Genomic DNA, 22220 nt, shown 5'->3' with positions numbered 1-22220 from the left:
GCCTCCTGGATGAATCGTATATTTCGATTTATGGGCCTCTTCGAGAATTTCGTCTCTCAAAACGGGATCATTTGGGACCCAAAGACGATTTTTGAGCCAAATGCTTCCATCGTCCTTAAGTCGGAAAGGAGTATCGGTCTGCTGTGTACGAGCCTTCAGTTTCTCGTACTGCGCATCAGTCTTTTGCCCAGCAAGGATCTTGGCTAATAGCTCAGGTTGAGCTATCAGATTAGAAAGACTGATAGAATTTGATGAGACTCCAAACGGTTTCCATGAAACCAAATCCTCAATCAACTTCCAACCAACGTATAATAGGTTGACGGAAATGCTAGAAGCCTTACGGCTGAGAGCATCAGCTACCACGTTCGCCTTTCCTGGATGGTAGGAAAGGGTGAAATCGTAATCCTTGAGAAATTCTAGCCACCGTCGTTGCCTCATATTTAGCTCCTTCTGTGAAAACAAGTACTTGAGGCTCTTATGATCCGTAAAAGCCTCGAATTGTTCCCCGTACAAGTAGTGTCACCAAATCTTCAATGCGAACACCACAGCCGCTAATTCCAAGTCATGAGTCGGATAATTCTTCTCATGAATCTTAAGTTGTCGCGAGGCGTTTCTGCATTAGGACGCAGCCCAAGTCTGTCCCGGAAGCGTCAGTATAAATCACGAAGCCGCCTTATCCTGAAGGCAAGGCCAAGATAGGAGCGGTAGTAAGTCGTTCCTTCAGCAACTGAAAATTGTTTTCGCACGAACCGTCCCATACGAACTTAGCCTCCTTCTTTAGCAGCTTTGTCATAGGTAGAGAGATCTTGGAAAAGTCTTGGATAAATCTTCGATAATATTCAACTAATCCAAGGAAACTTCTGATGCCACGAACATTCCTCGGTTGTTGCCAATTTAGTACGGCATCCACCTTGGCAAGATCTACGGATACGCCTTTCTCGGATATAACATGTCCCAAAAACATAACCTCCTTGAGCCAAAACTCGCTTTTAGAGAATTTAGCAAACAAACGCTCCTTCTGCAAGGTTTCCAAAATAATGATCAGGTGTTCGCGATGTTGATCCCAGGTCTCCGAGTACACCAGGATGTCATCGATGAACACGATGACGAAGGTGTCTAAAAAGGGTTTAAACACACGGTTCATGAGGTCCAAGAAGGTTGCAGGCGCGTTGGTGAGTCTGAAAGGCATGACAGTAAACTCGAAATGCTCATACCTGGTTCGAAAAGCCGTCTTGGAGATATCATATCCCTTAATTCTGAGTTGATGGTATCCTGACCTAAGGTCGATCTTTGAGAAAATCTTGACATTCCGCAGTTGATCGAACAGATCTTCGATACGCGATAACGGATATCGTGGCCTGGTTGAGCATTCGATAGTCGATGCACAACCGCAATGATCCATCTTTCTTTTTAACGAATAAAACAGGAGCTCCCCAAGGTGAGACACTAAGGCGAATGAATCCTAAATCCATTAACTCCTGTAGTTGCTTCATGAGTTCCTCGAGCTCGACTGGCGCCATACGGTATGGAGCTTTAGAAATTGGCGCAGTACCCGGTAGCAACTCGATGTTGAATTCAACCTCTCGTGGTGGGGGAAGTCCTGGCAGCTCCTCTAGGAAGACGTCCGGAAAATCCCGAACCACCTCCAGATCTCTAATCGAAACTTGCGTCGGCTCGGACTCGACGACACTGACTAAAAAGGCAGTGCATCCCCTTCTCAGGTAATGTTGTGCCTTTAGTGAAGAAATCATCTTGCTTGCACGGACTGCCTTCACGAACTTGAATTCCACCTTAAGCATCCCTGGTGGAGATAACACAATCTTGCTTTCATGGCAAAAGATTTTGGCATGGTACTTGTGCAGCCAATCCATGCCTAGGATGACGTCAAATTCGGTCATATCTAGAAGGATAACACAGGCGGATAATGTTGATCCGCCAAGACCACGTCCAAAGCTGGTACGTAGGTCGCACAAATAGTGTTCTTCCCAATCGGGTTATAGACGTTGAGAGCATTATCTAACGAACTTACAGGTACGTGCAAGAGCTCAACAAATTTTACGGAAATAAAAGAATGAGTGGCACCGCAATCAAACAGTACAAAAGTTGCTTGGTTAGCAATCAAGATGGTACCTTGCACAAGCTCGCCTTTGGTCAGTTGTTCGATCGTGGCAGTGTAAACGCGTCCCGGTGCTTTTTTCTGGCCGCTGGATTGTGGTTGTTGCGCCTGGTAAGAATGTTGTTGTTGTTGCGGCGGTGGTCGGGGGAGCAGAGGTGCTCCACTATGTTAAAATATATGTAAATCATATATATGTATATATTTATATACATATATATTTGTATAATCTAAAATACCCGATAGGGGTATTTTAGTCATTTCACAAGTACCCGATAGGGGTACTTGTTTCTTTTCTTTCTTTTTGTAAATTTCTTTTTTTATTTTTTACTTTTTATTTTTTTGGTTTTTTGTCCACCTAAAAGGGGCCCCACCATGGAGTCGATGGGGCCCCCAACGACTCCATGGGAGCCCCTAGGTGGCTCTTCTTTTAAGGCCATATGGCCACTCCTCCTCTCCTTTTGTGTATAAATAGGGGTGAACCCCTCTTGTATTTTTCACTCTTGAGAGCTCTCTCTCTTTCAATAAGAGACATTTATATTTTTATGTTGTGTTGTCTCTTGTGGGTTTGGGTATTAGCCCTTTTTTGTTTGTTCATTAGTAGATGTTGTAAGTGCTTAGTGCACTCTTTACTTTTCCGCATATTTCATTACACACTATTCCGTCTGAGGTCGTCAGCCGCCTTCTTGCGGCACTCGCGAGCAAAGTGGCCCATCTTGCCACAGTACAGGCATCCGCCTGTAAGAAGAGGGCATGCTTGCCCGGGGTGAGGTCGTCCGCATTTGGGGCGGACATCGCCCGCCTGCTACCGGGCGAGAGGGTTGCCCTGAGGACGCTGACGTTTGGAAGGAGGATATTGCTTTCTTCCACCTTCCTTGTTTACGAAAAAGGGCGGTCGCTTGGTTTGACCGCCTGAGGGATATTTCTTTTGATCGCTACCCGCAACGGGTAGCTTCTTGCTTTGGGTGCTCTTGGAGCGTTCCCAATCCTCTGTCAGAAGAGTGGTTGCAGCAACAGCTGCGGAGAGAGTCGATGGCATGCTGTTAAGGACCCTTGGTCAGAGTCCTTCCTTTAACCCGCGGATGAATTTCCCCGCCCGCTCCCTATCATCTGCGAATAAGTTAGGGCAATGACGCTCCAACTCTTGGAATCTGGAGATGTAGTCCACCAGACTTGACGTGCCTTGGCAAAGTTCCAAGAACTCCACCTTTTTCCTCTCCCTTGCATGAGGAGAAAAATAGTTCTCCAAGAAAGCCTTTTTGAAGGCCTCCCAAGGAATAAACGAATCTGTCGGGAACTGTATGTTCCGAGTAGTGTCCCACCAATGGCGGGCGGCACCCAAAAGTCTGAAAGTACCATAAAGAGTCTTCTTGTCTTCTGAGACAACCAAAACTTGGAAAACTCGCTCTACTTCCAATATCCAATTCTCAACTACATCGAGGTCGGGCCGGGCTTGCCTGCGAAGGTTGGAGGATCGAGCTTTAAGAACTTTTCAAGCAATACTGCCGCATGGTGGCTTGGTTCTGGAGTAGGTACTTGGTTGTGCGCTTGATTTCGCATGGCGCTAGCCAATGCGCTCAGGGAATCCATGATGAATCCCCGCTGATCTGACCATTCGTCAGATGAACCATCGTTCGACCCTCAAACCATCCTTTAAATAACCAGACGATACATAAGTCAACACTTGAAAGAGAAGAAAAATATCAAAAAAAGTTATCGTATTTCCGAGTAATAGAGATTACAAAAAGTCCAGCAGTGCTGGTATAAGAGGGCACTTACAAAAAGTCAAAAACAAAAACTGCCCACGGGTACAAAAACCAACGAGTTTTATCTCATTTTAGGGATGATGAAAGTACTTCCTCAAGTACTCTCTTGCGATACCCGTGCGCCTTAACCCGCGCAGAGGAGGAAAATGATGCAAATCTTCATTCGGGACTCCTTGCCCGTGAAGAGGAGTAGTGGGGGAGTAATGTGGCGGGGCATCCGGTGCATAGGGCGGCGAAGCCGGAGTGTACATCGGAGAATCCGGTATGAATTGCGGTGAAGCTGGTGTGTACACCGGGGAATCCGATATGTACAGCGGTGAAGCCGGAGTGTTTACCGGAGTATCTGATATGTACTGCTGTGAGTCTGGGGTTGGTGTGTATATTGGTGAGTTGGGGGAAGGCATAAGAGTGGGTAGAGCGACGTCCTGAGCACTCTCTAGGGGTAAAATTTGTCCATCACACGATGATGTGTCATAAGTACCCTGGACTGAGGATGTTGTGTCTTCCAGATCTTGTGCTGCAGTTGCCCTTCTATCGTATGCTTCCCTGAGTTGGCAATTATCTATCGTATATCCTTCTTCACCACAGAATTCGCACCCCATCTAGGCTTGCCAGGAGGATTCTGCTTCAGAGGATTCCAGAGAAGTGTGTCGATTAACTAAGACATGATTTGGTATGCGACTTCCTTCCCGAAAGTGCACTGCTGCCCATGTCGCGGCTAGCGGTGCTTGGTAGGTATCCGGAAGCGTAAAGCCCCACGAATCCGCAAAAGTGAGAGGGAGCGGTCTGTTGGTCCAATGATCTGAACCGGTAGTCGAACGCTCAAGTCTTCCTACCACAGAACTTTTGCCCCTTACAGAACGACAGCGTGTTCTTCTTGCGCCTCTTCTGCGTCCCAATCTCTCACCATCCGGAGGGTTCATTTTCTTTAAATAAGAAAACCCCAAATACTCATGTAAGGTATACTCTAGTCTAATAGTATAGAAAAAAGAGAAATTAAGTTACTTACAGCGCGATGCGGATGCTCGATGACCAAGAATCACTGTTTTGATCTGTTCTGATACCAAGTTGTAACGCCCCAAAATTTCGAACCATATAATTTCCTTAAAATAATTGGAAAATTCCTTTTCTTTACAGAGTTTATTTCTAAAATCAGCGGAAACGATTTCTTTAAAAGAAAAAGGACAGGTTTGACAACCTTGGGCACGTTAGCGAGAAAACAAAGATTTACCATGGACGATCTGCAATAATACTTAGGAAACCATTTCTTCTATTTAAAGAGAGTATCAAGTTTGTACAAAATTTGAGTTTTCTCAAGGGAAAACCGTATCAAAACCAAAATGTCCAGGAGAAGAACTACGAGCAGAAACAGTAGATCCTTAAATCATCTCGCAGTCGCGCCATTGCCTGATGCACCTAATCGTCACTTGTACCCATGAAATGGGTTAGTTTTGCGAAAAACTAGTAGGAGAGTACAATGACAGAAAGAACTAAATTAGGCATAGATAATTTATGCAGCAGGTAGTAACGAGAAAACTTAAGCAGATAGACTGGATGAATAAGCTAAGTACAACAAACTAAAAAGGGTGTGCATGCTCAATTTAGTCATTACTTGATAACCGGCCATGCGGGTACATACATGGCACGTGAGTCGAAACAGCCGAGACCAAGCCGAGTGTTCATTATGTTAAGTATTTTAAGATACCTCGGTTGGCTGACTGAATCCTATTCCTATGGAGACGACCAATGGTCGAGAGAGTAAGTCCCCAAGGCCTGATAGGGATGCATCCAACTTCTGCAGAATTGTTAGGCTAACTTATGTAGCCCATATCCCCCCCCTAACCTCCGATGACTGGTACCCTTCGTCCTCTCTCTTGACGAAGCTAGGTTGAATTGAGCGCGACGAGATTTCTTAGCCGTTGCCTCATTCTTCATGCTCTGGTCCATTAGACCGAAATGAGCATCTTGCCTATGAAGGTGATCTCATTTTTTTTATATGTTTTTTCAACAACGCGCACAAAGCACTAATCGAGGTCATAAGACTCTCTCATCCAGTCGTCGTAGTACTAACATGCCTCGCATGTTTAAGAGCACACTTACGAGGAAAGGGGTACAGGTCCTTAATAGGAGCCTCGGGAGTGTGTTTCGCAAAGATATAATGTTTTTAAAAAGCTATTCTAACATTTCAAATCTTTCGAAACGACACACAACTTGCCAACATATGGCTTGTGATTTTCTCGAATCTGACAACTGATGACACAATGTCTAGGTGCTATGCAAGTCACGACACTGGTTTTGGTAAATGGGCTTCACAAATGAACCCATCACCCAACAACTTGATCTTGCCCCAGATCAAGGGTTTTCCCGAAACATATCGGGTAAAAAGTAGAATAGGTATTCCTCCCGAATACACTGAGTCTATGGCAAGGCAAAAACGAGAGACAATAATGTGAAAAGCAAGAGCCTGGGCGCGAAGCTCGACGGCAAACGGAAACAGGAAATGCAAAAGCAAAGGACAAGGATCGCGAACCCGCGTCCTTGAATTAAAAGACAGTAAGCAGTAAATACGAAAGTAAAAGCCTGGGCGCAAAGCGCGATGGCAAACTGAAACAAGAAATGCGAAAGCAAAGGATAAGGATCGCGAAACCGCGTCCTTGAATTAAAAGACAGTAAGTAGTAATTGCTAAAACAAAAGCATGTGCGCAAAGCGCGACAACAACAGAAATAGGAAATGCGAAAGCAAAGGACAAGGATCGCGAAACCGCATCCTTGATTTAAAAGTGTACTTATATATGTATATGTATATAAATATATCATTAAGTCCTTTCAATCTTTAATTATTTAAGCTTGATTTAATTATTTAAGTCCTTGTGCAACTTCTCCTACCTTGGGGTATTGCGAGAAGGAGGTCGTCTACGAGCGTAAGTGATTGTCGGTTTAGTTCGCGGGGCGCGAACGGGCTCCGTTGCGTAACACTGCAAAAGTACGTAGTTTAGCATGCATTAAATGAATATAGGTATTGCGTCAGTGAAAAAATGGCCCATGCCGTTAAAGGAGATGGGTGCAGGGTCCATCGGCCCCTGCCTGATACCTAAAGGAGGGCAGAGCCCTGCCGTGAAAACAGTAAGAGGGGCAGGGGTGGCCCCTGCGGAGTCTTCAAAAGGAGGGGCAAGGGCCTTCGGCTCCTGCCAGCTTTTCAAAAGAAAGGGGCAGGGGCCGAAGGCCCCTGCCAAGGAAATGAATAGGGTGGGGGAGAGTGCAGGGGCCAAAGGCACCTGCCGAGCCCTTGCTCGACAGAAAAAGAGACAGGGGCCTCTGGCCCCTGTCGGTTAAAAGAGGGGCAGGGGCCATTGGCCCCTGCTCGGTTTTTGAGTGGTGAGGCAGGAGCCTTCGGCTCCTGCCTCCTTTCTTAAGGAGAAGGGTAGGGGCCATCGGCCCCTACATGAAAGGGAAGGGCAGGGGCCATGGCCCCTGCCGGAATGGTGGAAAGGGCAGGGGGCGGAGCCCCCTGCCTGCTAAGAAGATGAGGGCAAGGGGGCAGAGCCCCCTTGCCTGTCAAAAAAAGAGGAAGGCAAGGGAGCGGAGCCCCTTGCCTGTCGAAAAAGAGGAAAGCAAGGGGGCGGAGCCCCTTGCCTGTCGAAAAAGAGGAGGAAGGCTCGGCAGGGGCTGCCGGCCTTCCGGCGAACCAACGGAAGAAAAGAGGGGGGGTGTTTACCTGGGCTGCCGAGGGGAAGGAGGTCGCCAGGGAGTGGCTGCCGTGAAGGGAGCTCGTCGGAGAAGGGGACGTCGCCGGCGGGGCTCGCAGGGGAGGAGAGTGAGGGAACGAGGGAGAGATGGAGTCGAAGGGAGAGAGAGCAGAGACAGAAGGGAGAGAGACGAGAGACGAAAGAGAGAGTCGGAGGTCGGTGGAGCTTCGTAAGCCCCCCCCCCTTTCCCCTCGCCCTTTAATAAGGAGGGGGCGCACACAGGGCCCGCCCCCTGTGTCGCTGGAGACCCCCCTGCCGTGGGCTGCCAGCCCCTCTGAAAAAGGAGTTTTCAAGGGGCTGGGCACGGGTTGGATCCGGACCCGACCCGAGTCCGATCTCTTTATTTTTTATTTTTTTTAAACTGTGTTTTACACCCTGTGTAGCACAGGGCTTAAATCTAGTCCTAATGAGCATGTGTAACCCCAAAAAAGAACAAAATTCACAAGCATATGCTTTATGTTCATGGATTGAAAATTTAGAAATAAATGTCAAAAGCATTAGGAATTTTGTTCTTAACCACCATCGTGTTAATACTATATTTAGTAGGCATTCTGATTTGAAATTGTTGAAGGTCGCTGAAACACGTTTTGCATCCATCATTGTGATGATGATGAAGATTAAAAGAGTGAAGAATGTTTTAATTAACATGGTGATTGATGAAAATTGGACATTCTATCATGCTAATGATGATATCAAGGCTCAAGAAATTAAAAAATTCATTCTTGATGATGAGTTTTGGGACATAGTGGTATACTTCCTTCAATTTACGCAACCTATTTGGGAAATGTTAAGAGAAGTTGATAAGGATGAGCCCATGCTTCACAGAGTTTATGAAATGTGGAATATTATGATTGAAAAAATACAAGCTAAAGTTTTCAAGCATGAAGGAAATTTTTTTGCATTGGATGATTAAATTTTTTTTAATCATATTCATTCAATTTTAGTCAGAAGATGGAATAAGAGCAACACTCATTTGCATTGCATGGCACTTTCTCTTAATCCAAAATATTATGCAAATAAGTGGCGGGTTGGTGGTATTGGTCGTGTCCCTCCAAATTTAGACCCAGAGCTATCAAGACATAGAAATATGTGTATGACAAGACTTTTTCCAGAAGCATATCTTCTAGATCAAGTCACACAAGAGTTTGGAAAATTTTCATCTTCGAGATTATATGGACCGGCATTATTCGCGAGAGAAGAAGATAATATAGATACTATCACATAGTGGTCAACATTTAGATCAAAAACACCTCTTCTCCAACGTCTTGCATTAAGATTGCTATCACATCCTGCTAGTTCATCTTGTTGTGAAATAAATTGGAGCACATATTCTCAAATCTACAACATGAAGAGAAACAAACTCACCAGCAAGCGTGCAGAGTATTTAGTATATGTTCATTCAAATCTTTGATTACTTTCGCGAAGCAATGATGAATACAGGTACTAATTTGCTTTCTTAGTTATTTGATTATATCTTATTTTTCATTTAAATATACTTGTATTGTATTTAACATTTTCAAATTGGGTTTGTAACGCAGACAAAGAACATCCAATTTTTGGGATGTAAACCCAGAAGAGTGTGACTTCGAGGGAGAGCATGATTTCAACATAACAAACATGGATTTAGCGGAGCCCAGTATTCCTTCTAATGATGCATTTGATGATGAAGAAGAAAATTATTAACATCCATTACTTTGTCACGATATACTTTGGTATGTAATTTAGTTCTTTTATGCTTTACTTTGATATTTAGGTTGATTTATGTAATTGCTTTACTTATTTGATTGAAAATTTGATATTTAGGTTGCATGCATGATGAATGATATTATGACAATGTTAATTGTTAAATGTTAAACTGTTAAAACTTCAAAATTATATATATATATATAAATTATATTTTTGCCCCTGCCGCACCTCCGCACCCAGGTTTTTTGGAAGTCCCGCATCCCCGCACCCATGTGACATAGGTTTTTAGCCTTCCCATTGTTTTGGCTGATTTGGTTTTTACCAAAGGGCTTTATTTCCCTTTGCTCCTAGCTGGCCTCTTTTCTGAGTGTTATTATTAGTTGGAACTAGAATTGTTGTTTTTATCAATTTATCCTTTGCTTCTTAAGGTGAATTGAGTGCACCTTAGTTGGATTTTGTTGATTGAAGTGTTGTCAGTTTATAGCCATTTGTAAGGTGAGTTATGTGCACCTCTTTTGGTTCTAGCTGATGTAATTGTCAGTTTAGATAGCCGGTTTTGTTGGTGTATGGTCACTAGTATGGTTATTGCTGACATTTTTTTTTATCTTTTTTTCTACATGCACGTTGGAACACTTGGATTTTGAGGTAGCTAATTAGGGTGATTGTGTTCTGATTGATTGTGGCGACCAAACATTTTTCTTATCTTATTGACTTTTTTATCTTGGGTTTGAACTATTACTAATTAGAGTTTTATATTGAGAAAAAACTGTTTTCTTTGTATAAAGGATTTTAAAATCTTTTTCATTGTGCTTATGAGTTTTTCAAGTATCTCTTGTGGGAATTGTTTGTTTTGAAAAAGTCCATTTTCCTTATCTTGCACACATTGGTATATGTATGTGGTTGTGTACTCTTTTGAGCTTTTGTAACATTTTAAAGAATTTGGAATCTTCATTTAATGTTAAACTTATTAAATATTGACTAATTTTTGTAGGTGTGTAGAATTATTAATGATTTATATCTTTGTATGAAATGTTAGCTTAAGCTATTGGAACATTGTTTGTGCATGATTGTCAATATTATTTGATATTGATGTACGGTTTCTTGTATCTTTGAAAATTTTGTGGTTATGGTTATTTAAATGCTTTTTACTTTCAATGTGTCATGATATTTTTTTCCTCATGTTTATCTTAATGGTCTTTGGTCTCATGTTTGAATGGTTTATTGTATTTTAGTTATATTTCAAAATTTTATATTTTTGAATTTTTTATGTTTTCTCGTATTTTCTATATATTGTATTTTTGTGTTTTTATGTGTTTGACCATCATCTCTCCATATATTAGTCTAATAAGTATTATAAAATTTATTTTTAATTTGAGTTTTTCTATGAAACTTATTTTGTTTCAAAAGTTTTGTTGTGATCAAGGCTGTATCGATCGGGCCCACAATAAGATATGTATAGTATCGTAAAAATCATAATTTTTTAATACAAATTTTCTAAAAAATCTAAAAAACCATGAAAAAAACAGCAAAATTTCTAAAAAAAATCTTACCATTTTGCACAAAATACAACAAATAAAATCACATATGAAGCATTTATGTCTCTATGGCATAAAACATCATCAAACAAACATCAACTATCTCACAAGAACAATGCAAAATATTAAATATCTTGCAATTAAAAACATGCTATAAGACTCATACTTTCATATTACATAAATAAAAATATCATGCCAATAGTTGCACTCGATTTTCAATCGGTTTTCACTTATTTGAGTGCTCCGTTGCCATGCTGGATCATCTTATGTCATTTTTGTTGAAGTGTGGAGCCTGATTTCTACTTTGATATAAATCCCTAATTTCAGCAGATAGTTTTGTAATTTTGATCATAATAGAGATTTTTTATTAGAGCAAACCGCAAAAATCCTATCATCGAATCGGCCCTCAAATCGCTCTCACGACTCCCTATGGTGTGTGGACCCCTCTAATGGCCTCTACACAAATGAGTGTCGGCCCTCAAGAGGTCTTTAAAACCCCAAAAAAATTTATGATTCGACCCTTTTAAAGTGCATTGAATGTGTATCGTACGATACACAATTGTATCGTGATACGAGTGTGTATTGTATCGTTGTTTCCATTAGTAACGATAGTCCGATACTTAAAACATTGGCTGTGATAACACTTTTGTTGTAGTTGGTGTCTTGTGATGCTTTTTCTTTACAGGACCCTATGAGAAGTTATAGACGGAGATCTAATAATTATCGAAGTTTCTTTTTTGAAGATGTCTTGAAGGTCCTATCATGAAGATGGTTAATAGATACATTTAAAGAACTATCTTGTTTTTGCAAACTTTAGATGGCCCACCGCAAGTTTGAAGGAGTGTGTTAAGATATAACGAATGCATTGATTGTATATATCTAAGTATGTTGTGGTGTACTTATAGATATTTATTTTGTATTTCTTTCTTTTTCTATTTCTTCTTGTATTGAAGGTATACTAATGGTATACCTATTGTGTATTATTTTTGTATGGGCTAGGTATACTCAATGTATACCTATTGGGTCCTAGCATTGATGTACTTGTGGTATACTTCTAGGAAAAGTTAGGATTTTCTGTATTTAATATTTTTTTATTTTTCATTTTTCTTTGGTCATTCTTAAGACGACCAATGTGCTTTTTATTATTTTTTAGGATGACCAAGCTAGCTGTTAGGACAATGCCTAACAACTAGTTGGAGGAAGTCAAACTAGCCATTGGACCTTCCTCCAACTAGTTGTTGGGCTAGTCCCTATGTAAGAGTGTGTGCCATGTGTAGAGTGAGAGAGTGATGGGGTGTGTTAGTATAGTGTGTGCATGATGTCATTGATGTGTGTGATGTATGTATTGAGTGCAAGTATAGTGAGAATGGGTTTTTAACTTTTTGTATATATTTATGTTTTAAAAATTAATAAAATTAAATTACTATTTTTGTGTTTGTTTTTGTTTTTGGTAAAATGCACTGCTATCTCTTTTCTCTTGCGTCTTGGATTTCATGACACCATTCACAGCTTGAGGGGGTTGTTAAACATGTATGGTAGTTTGTAGTATTAATGTATTACTGAAGACATGACACTATTGTAGCACATTGTATATTAGTAGGGTTATTTCTGGTATTCTTTAGACATAACCATGGATATAAAATGTAGAATCACTCCAGCCCTAGATTTTACACTTTGGTTTGTTCCTCAAGGCTGCCACCCCCCACAATGACCTCTCTGTCTTTATCTATTCAAGAGTACCGTGAGCTAATAGTTTGCAGGTTCAGCAGCCCTTCCTCATTTGATGAAATTCCACATCCGTAGTCTCTTTCAGCCAATCTTTAATCCTAGAACTGGTGTGTATAAGTTTATATGCAATTCTGAGACCTGACCAACTGCCATCAACTGGTTTGACAGTAACTATTTGCATGATGGTGACAAATCATATTTCTAGTTTATAATGTTTATCAGGTAGCCTTCTACCAGTGTAACAAATTAGTGATCATAATTAATTTTAAGCTGACACTTTTTTGTGGGCTGTATCACAAAATAGCAATTCAGGAGATAACCCCAAAAGAGCAGAGAGTAGCCGAGAGATTTCTACATCTACCATATGTTGTAGCAATTTAATCTCCATTAGAGTAAACGGGCATTCACTCTTTTAAGATGTTAGCGACAAGGAACCTACTCTTGGCACTAAAAAACTGCAACCTAATAAGCACATAGGTTCTTACAACATAATAACAGAATGCAGAAAAGGTTCACCGTTCACTATAAATGTGGTGAAGCAGCTCCAGAGGAAAACCTAGAAAGTTACTTGGAATGGATTAACAGAACCAGTTTGAAATGAAATGACAAAACAATATAGAAACACAAGTACAAGAGGCTATAAGCCAAGATCACAAGACACTAAGGGTTATACAAGAGCCAATATAGGCAATACAAACAGCCACTATGGGCAATACAATGAACTAAGAGCAAGAACAACAATCATAAACAATAATAATGTTTCACTCGTAATAGAGCTCACAAAAGAGTGAGTTTACAATGGGGATTCTGTACTAGAAGATGGGAGTGCCCAACGGCTAGTCAAACTAGCTGTTGGACTAGCCGTTGGGGCACTCCCAATAGCTAGTTCAACAGCTATGTAGTACAACTAATAAAAAACAAAAATAAAAATACAGAAAATCATTGTATATTTAATATAATATATTTAATACATACACTAGCTAAATAGTATGATACATACTAGCTAGTATATATACTGTATATCAACAATATATATTTTAACACAGTTCTCTACCAGATGTCAGAAACTCTACCTGGTCCTGTATGTTTTAGTTTGAAGTTCTCATCAGGAAAAGAGCTTCCATATATTGATTCTCCTCCCACTCCATTCCCATGTGTAAAATCACCACCTTGAATCATAAAACTGGGAATGATTCTGTGGAATGAACTCCCTTTATAGTGAAGAGGCTTCCCACTCCTCCCAGTACCCTTTTCACCTGCAGCAATTGAACACAAAAGTTGGAAGCTCAAACAAGGTCACTTGCCATTAGGAAAAGCCATTATTGCAAACTAAGTAGAAGCAATCAAGATAAGCGAGAAGCTAAATAAATCTTCAACACACAATAGCCAAATGAAGCTTGCTTGTCATGTCATGACCAGTAACATAAAGCAACAGAGGGTTCGCGCCGCACAACATATACCAAACATGACATGCAATGCAATGGTTAATTTTCATATTTTCATCTACATTTGATTAAAAAAAGCTGATTTTTTCCAAGTAGATTCCATTTAAACAATCTCAAAATAATAAACTTTTCCTAGTGAAGATGAGGCTGAAGCTCTTGTTTTCATTGCCAGCGCATAGAAGATGGGGTGAATTTTGGATGGACAATGGCTGGATATATTGTCGATATCTTTAATTTGTCAGCAGTTGCTAGAAGATCTTGATGAACTAAGGGAACCTTCCACAAGTATGTACTACTTATATTTCGGGAAGCTTATGCAAAAGCAGCATCAAGAGTGTCAATGGAAGGCACCTGGAGGACATATAAAAGTGGCAAGAGTGATCCATGGCAACAGGAGGATCATTCTACAAAATAACACTACAAAGTGACAGTTACTCGACATGTTCAGCACCTACTAAAAGAACATCAGTCTTGGACAGCTGCTAGAGAGTTGGGTATTAAATGGTGCAAAGTCAATGACAGTGCACTTTGTGTTTTATGATTGGTTATTTTCAAGGTTCTGCTATGAACCTGTTGCAGAACTGCCTAACTTTTCCAAGGTGAAGTAACACTGATTTTCTTCACCGCCATTTCTTTTGAAATGATTCTAGCCACATAGGCACATCCATTTTGTTCAGCTGCAAAAAATGTGCCACTAAATTGTTAACTATGTCAGTTAGGGCTGTACATCATTTCCCTTGAACATGTAAGTGTGGGAGGGAGGTTTTATATATATATATATATATATATATATATATATATATATAGAGAGAGAGAGAGAGAGAGAGCTCAAAGAAACAAATGTCAATAAAAAAATTTACAAGGCCAAACATTGCATACCTGTGCAAAGAGCTCGAAAATTTTCTGCATAATTAGCAATTCAGAAATTGGGCGTTAGATAGTTCTCTTATGAGAACAATAATGACAATCAAGTATTATATGATTGTGAGAGACTGTTAGATTGGACAAGATAGAGAAAATGCAAATAAGGGACAACTTAGGGTATAAACACTATTGAAGCTTACCTGATGTTTTGGGCACAGTTTTACCAAAAAGACCCATAACAATTCGACCTATGAAAAACCATGAGATATGTCATGCATAAGTTATAGAATGCAAAATTAGAATACCAGTAATATAAGTGACTTAGATCTAAAGCAACAAGCATGATACATCATATATAAGAGTTATAGAATGCCAAAAACCAAAATATCACTAATGATTGTTGCTTGGATCCAATGTAACTAGTCTAAAATTTGAATCACATACAGCAGACCAAAAAAATGAGTGAGCAAAAAAGAATGAATATATAGGCCTAGACTTGGAACCACAAACAAAACAACAAGCAAGTAAAGGAAAAAACAAAAGAAATAAGCAAAGATTTGCCCCTGCAATGTCTTGTAATACACTTCCATTCAATATTTAACTAAATTCGAAACACACTTTGAGATCAAATTTCTGATAGATGAAAGTGTACTGTAATAAAGTCTTTGTATTGGATTTAAAGTAGGTAAAATGTCATACAGTCAAATCTATCATGTTTTAGCTACTTGATGCCTTGTTGTAATATCCCCATGTTGTAAGGGTATTTGTGTCCAAGAAAAGATGGTAAAAGAAACCCCTATATGTTGTATCTCAACCCTAATAGAAAGGAACAGAGTATCTTGCTTCTTGCTTCTTGCTTCCTCCTTGTGCTAATATGGTATCAGAGCTTTGCAGCAAGAGGATTTCATTGAGCATTGGAGGGAGTGTGGAAGCTTCATACATCAAATCCAATTAATCAGCATCGAGACTTGTGACTATAATTGCTGACATCATCCTCTTGGCTGATGCTTAGTCTGCAGTTGAATCGATTCCCAGATTGGAGTTGGGGATACACTAGTGTTCAGTTTTAGAAGAATTATGAATCTGATTTCACGAAATTTGGGTAAGATTTCAAATTTCTCAAGATTTTATGGATTTTGGTGAGGTTCTAGACCAGAATTGAGAAATCTGTCAACTACACTCAGATTTCTGATTTTCAGTGTGTGGAATCACCTCCATTCAGGTCGTTTCACAGTTTGGGAGTGAATAGAGAATATATCTGGTGTGGAAATTTGAGATGTTTTGAGAGATTTATCATTGTTTTGGCACTCTGCTGGCTGGCAGTCGACTGAGATTTTGCTACAGCCTACATATCATCCAATTTTACAGCCATAAATAAGTGAAATATTTTTTATTCAGATTCACATGTGAATATTTTAGTGTTTGGGCTGTTTTTGGTTTTTGTGGGAAATTTTTCTTGGTTTCTGATTTTAGCAGTCTATTTTTGCTTTAGTATTGTCATTGGATTTTGTTAGACTGTTGTATCTGTAACAACCCAAACTGACCCTCAAAAAAATGCGATTTTTTTTAACAATTGCAGAAAACCTTCCACGGACCAGGGACACATTACAGATTTAATATTCACAACACATCAACCATTTCACACATAGAATAAATTTAAACTATGAACTGAAATTGAATTAAATTTAATTGAATAGTCTCAATTAAGTTTCACATTGTTCCCAAAACAAAAAGTCAAAACATCCATAACCGTTAGAACCCAAACCACCATATTCATAACCCTCGAGTCCTCTAGCCAGTCAATCCCATCATCATAGAGCCTCAATGTCTAAAAAATATTTTTAGAAAACGGGTAGGAAGCGAAGTTCTCGTACAAGACCCTCTAAATTTTCAACAGTAAGGAAATAACATAAATTAAATCAAGCACGAATTTAAAGGAATCAGAAGTAACATGGCATCAAAACAAACTTACTATTTAAGTAGTTCATGCATGCACTCAATAATTTCATGCTAAATGAAACATTTGGAGATGCATGAAATTAATGCTAAACATTTAAGGATGTAAGAATCAATGCTACATGCATGAATAAATTTTTAAATTAATTTATTAAAATTACTTGTTCATGCATGTCTCTGTTAAATACACACAAATTTAATTTTTCATTTCTCACAACTCGCAGATACTCAAAACATGCAAAGTTTCTGAGGTTCAAGGCACAGTTCGCAGTTATAGCTTAACACACAATTTGCATTTTAATTACTAGGTTTCACACTTGTTCCCCGACCGATATCAGAAATCCTCACCATTCATCAAAACATTAAGAATCTTCACCTAATGTCGAGAAGTCAATGAAAATCCATAACCATTTATGTCACTTTCTTGGTATACCAATAACTACAGTTGAGTCAACAACAACACCCCCAAGCAAAGTGACTAAAAGTTCCCTACAATCGTGGTCGGGAATATGAACCATACATTGGGTTCTTGAGGACAAAAATTGCACACGGTGTTTAGTATCATCTGGGTCCCCCATGATCGCTATTCAAGGTTCCCACCCTTTCAGAGGGACACCAAGGAAGAAACTTGGAGCCATAATTTTGGATTATTCAGTGTTGTGGCAACAACAGTTGGGTCGTGTTCGTGTTTCAGGCTTCAATGTATTTTGTCTAGAGATATACGGGGAGAGTCTATTGTCTTAGAGTATGATCATGTCAGATGTTATGAGAGTTGTAGGCGGGCAAAAAAGGTCTTGTTCTTTCCTTCTAGGTAGATGGAGTCGTCCCATTCTTTTCTTTTTAATCTTGTAAATGATGTTTGGAGGCCTTCTCCTTTGAGTTCTAAGGAGGTTCAATATACTTTGCTACTTTTATAGATGATTATACAAAATTTAGATGGATATATTTCATGAAATATAAAAGAGATTTACCTAAATTTTTAGAAAAAATTTCATACTTGTTGAAATTCAATTTTTTTGCTAGAATTAAAATCACGTACTCATATTTAGTGGGAGAATATATTAGAAGCAAATTTTAAGATTTTCTTTGTAAAATGAGAATTATTAATTAAAGATTGTGTCTTTATACTCTTAAACAAAATGGTGTTGTGAAAAGAAAAAAAATAGACACATTCTAGAAACTACTAGAGCTCTTCATTTGCTAGTTGTGTAACCAAGATGTAGTGGCAATTCATCTGAATCATTGTATGGCATCAAGTGTGCTTGAAAAAGTGACACCATCTGAAAAGTTGGATGGAAGGAAGCCTGACTATGATTTCTTGAGGGTCTTTAGAAGTACATGCCTTTTTTTTATTCCACCCCATCAGAGAAAAATTGTCTCTTAAAAACAATAAAATGTCACTTCTTGGGGTATCTGAAGAGTCAAAAATAATATAAGTGCTATATCACAGGGATTCGACCAACCAGGTGTCGCACCCCCGTTGACGCGATGCGATGCAGTGCGGGTAGGCGTGCGGGTGCGTGATGCGTCTGCACTTCATTCGGACTACCGCGGACTCCATGGAACGTCGGCACACCCTCCTTCGGATCAGAGCAACCCCTTCTTGTTGCGTCGGATTCGGATTTGCCACGTCGGGGTCAATTGCAACCCCAGCGTGTGCCTCCACTGCGATACTTAAACCGCATTGTGACAGGCGGAGCTCAACCTTCGAAATGCCCGCACACGTGGAGCGGCCATAGAAGGCCAACTGGCCACGTCCTCTCAGCGCATGCCCAAGGCCCAAACCGTTGTCCCATGTGGCCACCATTGCGCACACACACGCGGCGTGCAACGGGGAGTGCAACACGTGTGCCAGCCACAATGTTTGAATTTTGAACACGTGCATTCCGCACAGCGCTTTGCGCCAAGCATGGTGCGGCAAAGGCGCCGCATGTGCCTCTGCTGCTTGCAGCGTGCGGCGACAGTTGCTGCCCCAGCTGGGCATGTTTCTCTCAATTGGCGCCTTTTCCTATTTTTGAGATTTTGAATTCCAAGAAGGCTTATTTAAGCCATGAATATAGTATGTTAAGGATGCTTTTTGAAATATATGAAATTTGCCTTTGGCTTCTGTCTTGCTTGACGTTTCTCTTTTCCCCTCCGCTGAAGAGGCTTTTCAGCACAAGGTCGTGAGATCCTTCTCACTGTGCCATTTCGGCTCACGCAAGTGTTGCGAAACACTTGGGTCTGCTTGGCCCATCGGCGGCGCGTGATCATCGATGTTGGTGGAGTAGGCGTACACCCGGTGAGCCAAGGAACTGATCGACTGTCTAGGGGCTTTCTTCTTCCCCCTTCACCAAAAGAGGTTTACAGCAACAGGCTGATCAAACACTATCTCCTTTGATCAAACACCAAAAGAGGTTTCGAAGCTCATCATTCAACCGTGTACGAGTGCTACGCTCCGGTAAGCACTTATCTCCATTGAGTTTGTACATCTTGCGCGGTGAAGCCATCGTCTATGCGAAAATACCATCGCAAGTAACTCATCGCTTTCGAGTTGGCCTTGTTGACTCGCTACTTTAGCGTACGAACACCCTACAGGTGCCTACGCTATTGTCGGATTACGGCATGTTGCTGAGAAGGCTCCTAACAGACCGGAAGAACATGGGTCACCCGCGACTCCATAGCCTTTGGGGGCTTCAAACCCTACAGAGTTGTTTCCCTTGTGCATATGCAAGTCAATACACCTCACCACTTGCTTTGCACTGCACTCATCGCATCCTCCCCATGCATTTGCATAGCGCACTGCGCTGCCCTTGCAAGTCTGCCTTGTGTTGTACTAATGCGCACACGTCTGCTACACGCACCCTGTCACTGGGCACACTAGCAGCATGCTGCTTCTGCACACCACGTTGCCGCGCTGCGCCCTTGTCCCTGCGCGCCCTGCACATTGCACACCCTGTGCATCGTGCACCCCGCAGGCGTGCGCGCACCCTGCCGCGCAGTGCACTGCGCCCACGCTCCTGCGCACTGTCGCACCGCACCCTGCGCACTGTCGCACCGCACCCTCTGTAGTGCAACCACACCCTGGACGACCTGCTCCTTGTGTTAAAATATAATATATATATATATAATATTCATATTATTATTATATATATTTATGTATTTTTATTCTTTATTTTTCCTGTATTTTTTTCTATTTTCTTTTTAGTTTTTTTAGTGTCTAGTTCTAATAGAACTAGACAACTTTAACTAGTTAAGTTCCACTTGGAACTTAACTAGTAAAGTAACTGTTGGACTAGTCCAACGGTTACAAAGAGAGCTCCTTAAGAGCTCTCCTTTTTCTCTTGTATATAAAGGGGTGCATCCCCTCTTGTAAACTCAATGCTTCTTAAGCAATTTATCATTTCAATAAAGATTATTTTTATTTCTTTTTTTGTTCCCATTAAACCCTTTTTAAGGGTTATGTTCAAGTGTCTCTCTAGACACTCTTGCGAATCTAAGTACTTTTGTGGAAGATCCTCACTTCATTTCATGGTATCAGAGCAAGGTTCATCCTATATCACGAAGATTTCTTGCCTCGTTTTTTGGTGCCAAGATTGCAAAGGTGTTTCATCAGCTTGGTTGAGACTCCTAAAGTTATTTTTGAAGAAAGGAAGATTCGCTGCAACAAAATATTGAGTTTGCGTTCTCTTACTCTCTCCCTTTTCTTCTCTCTTTATTTTTTTCGCCTTTTTCTCTCTTTATCACCCTTGTAAGAGATGGATGATCATGATAAAATCACCATACCAATGAAATTAAATGACACAAATTATGTAATGCGGGCTTCGATAATGAAGCACCACATATAGGGAAAGGGGATTCGGAACCTAAACTAGTCCTCACCAAAATGGTGATAAAGAGGTTCTCCTAACTGAAGGAGAAAAAAGCAAAGCATTGGCCAACTATGAAAAAAGTTGGAAGAAATGCCGGATAGGGCATGCAAAAATCATGTTATGTCTAATCAATAGCGTTGACATCAAAAAATGCTCTAGTCTTGCTAAGTTTGAACACGCTGATAAGGCTTGGGAATACCTCAAAAAGAAGTATTCCCTCAAAGATATTGCACATGTGTGCAATCTTCAAGAAAAAGTTAGGTCTATGACCCAAAGTGACAAAACCATACAAGAGTATTACAATGAATTGTCCGAACTTTGGGGAGAATTGACTCTTTTAGAGCCAAAATGGCATTGTCCTGAGGACATTGAGCTCTGTCAAAGGCAACTTGATATGGAGCATTTTTACGAATTTATAAACGGTCTAATACCGAAATTCGAGTCAACTAAATCGGCTCTTCTCCATCAGGAAAAAGTTCTCTCTATTGTCGATATTATAGAGGAATTAACTATGGAGGAAAACAGAATGAAGAAGAATATTCCACAGTTCGAAGATTATTCTGTTCTAGCAGTATCTAGACCAGGTAATCATGTACGCTCGTACAAACCACCTCACTTTAACCGACAAAGTGATGACTATGACAAGAAAAAGGTTATTTGCCATCATTGTCATGAACCAGGACACTACAGGCCTCAGTGTCCCAAGCTTAAAGAACTCAAAGAAAAGAGAGTTGCAATTGTTGGATCAGAGCCCAAAGATCAAGATGCACCAGTTTTTATGGCTCAGCTAATGAAAATTCTCCAACCACTCATAAAAGGAGCTTCCCCTTCATCTCAAGCTTCGACTGGGCAGTTGCTTCATCTTTTTCTGATCCAGGTAACTTCCCTTGGCTTCTTGACTCTAGTGCTTCATTTCATATGACCCCAAATAATAAAAGTTTAACCCAACATGTTAAAAATAAATTAAGTGTGTCAAAAGTATTTACAGCTGACGAAACTTCTCTAGAAATAAAAGGAATAAAATTTTTTGAAAAAATCCATAAAACTGAGAATTTTTTTATTCCAAAAGTCAGATATATTCCCAAATTAAATTTAAATCTCTTATATGTTTCTCAAATATCTGACCATGGTTATAATATTTTCTTTTCTTCTCGTGGTTGTTGGGTACATGATCGTCAGTCAGGAAAGATGATTGGGGAAGGCCATATAGAAGGACTCTATTACATGAATTTTTTGAAAATGCCAAAGAATACCTTTTGTTATAACATTCAGAAAATCGAGTTGGAGTTATGGCACAAAAGACTTGGTCATCTACATATAGCCAAAATCCAACATTTTCCAAATCTAGGAAAATTTTGTAATTCTGAAATTTTTACTTATAAAGATTGTATCTTTGACAAAATGAAAAGATTACCATTTCAGAACAAAACTTTTGTTTCTTCAAGACCACTTGAATTAGTACACTCGGATGTCTAGGGTCCTGCACCAATAATTTCTAAAGGTGGATTTGCCTGTTATATTATCTTTGTC

The 22220-nt window shown here is 40.2% G+C and overlaps 1 protein-coding gene across 1 annotated transcript in view; it reads right to left on the bottom strand.

Moving 5' to 3' along the window:
• Nucleotides 1-22220, bottom strand: part of LOC149828102 (peptidyl-prolyl cis-trans isomerase CYP20-1-like) — a 59040-nt gene that overhangs the window by 5398 nt on the left and 31422 nt on the right. Inside the window, exons 3-5 of the mRNA XM_090017376.1 lie at nucleotides 15084-15131; nucleotides 14899-14922; nucleotides 13648-13830 (exon numbers count right to left, since the gene is read on the bottom strand). Of these exons, the coding sequence (XP_089873502.1) occupies nucleotides 13648-13830; nucleotides 14899-14922; nucleotides 15084-15131 (255 nt within the window). The remainder of the gene's footprint in view (nucleotides 1-13647; nucleotides 13831-14898; nucleotides 14923-15083; nucleotides 15132-22220) is intronic.

The sequence above is a fragment of the Nuphar pumila genome, chromosome 9 (genome assembly GCF_984573655.1).
Source record: "Nuphar pumila chromosome 9, dmNupPumi1.hap1.1, whole genome shotgun sequence".
In the NCBI taxonomy this organism is placed as follows: Eukaryota; Viridiplantae; Streptophyta; class Magnoliopsida; order Nymphaeales; family Nymphaeaceae; genus Nuphar; species Nuphar pumila.
Note: the sequence above shows the minus strand (reverse complement) of the source record. Positions and strands in the feature narration are given on the sequence as shown.